This window comes from Protomyctophum bolini (genome assembly GCF_963924005.1).
Source record: "Protomyctophum bolini genome assembly, chromosome: 11".
NCBI lineage: Eukaryota > Metazoa > Chordata > Actinopteri > Myctophiformes > Myctophidae > Protomyctophum > Protomyctophum bolini.
Window position 1 is genome coordinate 27,180,259 of NC_137872.1, and position 5,504 is coordinate 27,185,762.

Consider the following 5,504-nt stretch of genomic DNA (forward strand, 5'->3'; position numbering starts at 1 on the left):
AAATAGGAGTGCTCAGACTTATTTTATTTCAATAAGTAGCCTACAAAATTTTGAGGCATGCATTTTTTTTAAATAGGGTCCAGGAGGACTGTGAATAATTTTTCAAATGCATACAAGGTCAAAGGCATGCATTTGTTTATTGCCTATACAGTATAGTCTATAAATTAATTAATTGAAATAGCGAAAGCGTTTATAAACGGCATGATTTCACCCTAGTATCATGATTAGCCTATTGCATGTGATTATGTTACGGGCAGAAAGACAAAAAAACTTTGGCGCTACGCACGGATAGAGCCGTGCGTATATACGCAACTGCGTCAAATACTAAGTGTTTTGCGCTCCACCGAATTGTTGAATGTTCCTCACCCAGTTGAAAATAAATTAATGATATATCAGAACAAGATATATTTTATCGGTTTATTAGCGATGCATTATCCCCAGTGGGAAATTTGCCTTTCAAGCAATGAATCACCTTTGCTATTTTCATGGATCCAGTTGGAGCTGAAATGATCTTGTCTGCTGCTTGGACAAGTGACATTTCGATTAGTTATGAAACGGCTGTCGCTATAAAAACCCTAATGTGAAAATGTTTAACCACGTCCTTTTTTGTGTTGTGAAAACGAGGTTGGCTGGAAATTTTAATATATTCCCTCTGTTGCATCGCAGACCTTGCACATAGCCCAGGGTTATGAGTATCATTTAGGCTAATTCATAACAGCTTGGCGACATCTCCTTGATGATGTGTGAAATCAGGGCTGTGTTCTTTAGTATCGATTTCCATCTAGACTGGATTCTTCCTCAGTCATCTCCAGGCACAGTATAGCCTAATCGGCCAAGAGACTCAAACAGTAGCAATAAGTCACTGCACTAGAGTAAAAGCCTCGAGGTTCAGCCTCTGTTCTGTGGATTGACTTAATTATTTACCCCCCTAACAAAGACCCACTGAACTGAAAAAAGTATTTTCCCTTGAAAAAAAGATATTTCTTGGGGAGAGATTTGAAACCTGCCTGACTTTTTCCACATTGGGCACATGCAAAAACTTTAGATCTGACTTATCACGTCTTTTCTTTTCGTTTAATAGTCTTTTCTTTCAAAGTATTCCTCAATTCTCCTTCTTTCTCTCTCTTTCTCTTCCACCCCACCCTGGAACATGACAAGGTCACTTGTTGAGTGTGTTATAAGATTCAACATTTAAGACCGTATATCATTTGTGATTTCCCTATAGATGTCTGTGATGAAGCCGTGGACTGTGTTGCTGGTGGTGGTGCTGTGTGTGCTGGTGTGCCTGAGCACGCTGACGGACGCCTACCCCCCCAAACCTGAGAACCCCGGGGAAGACGCCCCGCCCGAGGAACTGGCCAAGTACTACACCGCCCTGAGACACTACATCAACCTTATCACCAGGCAGAGGTAGGTACACACACAAACACACACACACACACACACACACACACACACGCACACGCACACGCACACACACACTCCACCCAAAATGCTCCCCATGTTCTAATCAATACCCCTCAAACAACTCTCCGGGCACCAATCACAACCAATCACATGTGATTGGTGCCTGAACTTTGTTGCACAAACTACAGAGCTATAGCTTCAACAGGCTGGTTCCAGTGCAGACAAAAGAAAAGGATATTAGGGATTCCACAACATAATGTGCACCTGGCTTCTGTGGGACTGGGAATACATGTTATGAGCATAGCAAGCAATACATTTCAACATGCATGTATACTGCTTAACATAGAGAAAACGAAGAGGCCTTTCGACTTCATCTTTTCCCCTGTCACAAAGCTGTTATCTAAAGTTGGATTCACAATGGCAGAGGCAACCTTGCAAGGCACCAACCTGTTCGTCAGGACCAGAGGTTCAGTGTCTTGTTCATGGACACTTTGACACAAAGCCAGGATAAGTAGCCTATAGGGATCGAACTGGGAAAATGTTCTACCTTTGATCCACTGCCATTCAGTATAGATGCTTTATTATAACAAACAACCACTCTCTGAATATGTCACCCTGACTAATGCCTATAATTTAATCCACACATTGTATGACGCGTCACTTTCCGAGAACAAATTAACGTAAAAGCTAACAAAGAGCCATGGATGCCATGCGCTGTGAGCTTGTACATCTGCTATTTTCGGTGCGTGGCACCACCGTATGACCAAAATCAGGCTTCATATAGTACTACGCAGTGCATCATGCATCCCCCATGCAACGGTAGCTTTGGATTAGATTACCAGCCATTCTCCAAAAGCTCCAGGCCTTCACATCAACAGGATCAGAGCAATAAATACGCCACAGATGGACCCGAGGAAGATTCCCAAATTGGGTTAGTGGAGGTCTGAGCCAACGTCTGCAGCTCCCAGGTATAAAAAGTCTGCGGCACTTACTTGACTGATGGCATATCTTTTTTATTTATCAAAAGTGTGTTGCCTCATAGGGCAGATGTGGTTGCTATTCATGATATTCAAATAGGTCATTGATATTTTGATAAAAGGAAGAACTCCTTGTGCTGTGGAAAGTAGGGAGGGGGGGGGGGGGTTAACCCAGGGGATCGACACGTTTGATTATACATAAAACCATATCCATAAAATGATTATGGTCAAGAGCCATAGATCAGGAAGAATATAGCCTACATTTGTTTATGTTGATGTTGTGAGGGGGGAAAAGGCAATTGTGTTAAAGAAAAAGAAAACGCATTCAAAGATCTGAGTGAGAGCAGAGAGGCCATAGATTTGACTTCTTAGCTACATTCAACTTCGTATAGGACACAAGATCAAGTAAGTACAGGGTTTAAGTGTTAAACCAGTCTAAGACAGGCTGCACTAGCAGATAACAGTCAGCTAAACAGACAATGAAAGCAAATAGTCAAAGAGAGAAAGAAAGATACAAGCCAAAGAAAATGAGGAAAATCTGTAAAGAAAAAAGAAAAAACACATGCAAGAGAATGACAACTGGACAGACGGACAGACAGACAGACAGGTAGGCAGGCAGACAGACAGGCAGACAGACAGGCAGGCAGACAGACAGACAGACCTAAAAGATGAGACATGTCATTGTGGATTGGAACCATTTTGCATGTTGCTCTGTGCGACAGGTGTGACACATGTCACAGATGCGACAGGTGTGACAGAGCTGTGTGATTGCTTTTGTCCAGGGCTGGAGCACACACTTCAATAAGGAGATTGCGTGCACATATCTTGTACCTGTATTTAGGCTGCACACCGAGTTATGGCTCCCAAACAAATTTATTCCATGGTTTTGACCACAGGTCTTCATCAGGTGAAATGGATTCATTTTGGCTGATGAAGAAGACCCATGGTCCAATTGTTGCCCTTGTAATACATTTGTTTGGGAGCTATAACTCAGTGTGCAGATGTTTTACTCTCTCTAGAGAGAGAGAGAGAGAGAGACACACACACAAGCAAACACAGGTAGACACGCGTTATAGCATGTGTGTGTGTGTAATGAGGCATCAGATTGGATGTCATATGGAGCCGTGGAACAGGTGGCTCATGGGAAGGCAAAGGAAGAACAGTTACTGTACACGCACGCACACACACACACACACACACACACACACACACACACACACACACACACACACACACACACACACACACACACACACACACACACACACACACACACACACACACACACACACACACACACACACACACACACACACACACACACACACACACACACACACACCTTTGAGAAATGGTTCTGTGACTTAACGGTCCCTAACTCTGCATCCCTGGTTTGCCTATGAGTGGAATGATTACATACAATCACACTGGGGAATGAGATACACTGTCTGTATCGGACTGTGAGATGAACACATTATAAGCACGGTGGGGAAGTGACCGGATCAGGCAGACAGACACAGGTGGGGAAGTGACCGGATCAGGCAGATAGACACAGGTGGGGAAGTGACCGGATCAGGCAGACAGACACAGGTGGGGAAGTGACCGGATCAGGCAGACAGACACAGGTGCATTGTGGGTCCCAGAGGAGAGCAATTGCCACCCCCGTGACCTCAAATTCACTTATTTCATGCATATTTGTTTTGGCAGATTAATCTGATTTTAAATCGCCGCTGATGGAGTCTCAGTCCACAACATCTACATGGGACATGGGACACCAACCTCTACTTAGTGTCACACAAAAGCATCAAAAGCAGAAGACCCACAAGCTCGAAATATGGCACAAAGCGCCACGTTTTGATTTTGTAGATCAGCTACTTTTGATATATTGTCACTCTTAAATTAATGATATATCAGAACAAGATATATTTTATCGGTTTATTAGCGATGCATTATCCCCAGTGGGAAATTTGCCTTTCAAGCAATGAATCACCTTTGCTATTCAAGAACCACTTTTAGCCAGATAAGACAATGTCCCGATTCTGGACATTGTAGTCATTGTATACAAATAGACATTTTTGAAACGGGGGGAAATAGGGCTTAAGTGGGTACGGTTTTGCAAAGCTCTAGTTGTTTCTGAAATTATGCTTCTGTCTAGACAAGCAGACAAATAGACAAATAAGACAAATAGACAAATAGACAGACAGACAGACGTGTAGATCGATAGATAGATAGATAGATAGATAGATAGATAGATAGATAGATAGATAATAAGTGAATAAGCAATATAGTAATAATGAAAACAGTATGCACGTGACATCATCATACGTTATGCGGGAAGGCAAACACTACTTTCTGGCCTTGACAGCCCATACATCCAAACATCTAAACTCACTTTGCCACTCGATTTGCCACTCACTTTAAGCATGCGCATACAAATAACTGTCTTTCTCTCTGTTTGTCTCTTAGGTATGGGAAGCGTTCAGCCCAGGAGGATGCGATGGCAGAACTGCTGTTCGGAGGAGACAGTACCAGAGATCAGAGGTCAAGGTAAACCCCCACGCACGCACGCATAAAGAATACGCAAGTCAATGATGCATTATAGTGCTGCAACACGTTACATGTAACATACACAAGAGTGACTGCCTGCCTGATCACAAACACCATTTTGCTTGTTTCCTCCAGATATGACGACTCCTACACGTGGTGACTCCGCCCCCCCCCCTAACCCCAACCCCCCCCCCCCCTCATTGGACCTTCTCTCCAGGTGACCCGTGGGGCCAACATGTGCCTCTCAACTCTCACCTACCACCCCCACGACCTGCCCCTCCCATCCCATCCTAGAACACCTACAAAAGCACGTCACTGACCAGGGCCGTCATTCAGGGTCTCATGCCACTCCCCCAATTCAGTTATTTTATGCATGTCTTTTTACCCCAACTCTGACAATGTTTTGCAGATTAATCTGATTTCAGATCAACGTTATAGCGACACATGTTATAGATATGCGTTTTCTTCTCGTCTGCAACCACAAGCACTTTCAGCCTGACATCCTTGGCATGTCATTATAGGTGAACACCCCCCCCCCTCTTCCCCCATTATAGTGGAAAATAAAAATATAAG

The 5,504-nt window shown here is 43.6% G+C and overlaps 1 protein-coding gene across 1 annotated transcript; it reads left to right on the plus strand.

Annotated features, from left to right (window-relative positions):
- Positions 1 to 1,225: 1,225 nt before the first annotated feature.
- Positions 1,226 to 5,091, plus strand: pyya (peptide YYa; the record flags this gene model as incomplete). The annotated part of the gene is made up of 3 exons (XM_080775119.1): positions 1,226 to 1,410; positions 4,851 to 4,931; positions 5,067 to 5,091. 3 exons carry the CDS (start codon positions 1,226 to 1,228, stop codon positions 5,089 to 5,091), a joined length of 291 nt encoding a protein of 96 aa, XP_080631245.1.
- Positions 5,092 to 5,504: the final 413 nt, after the last annotated feature.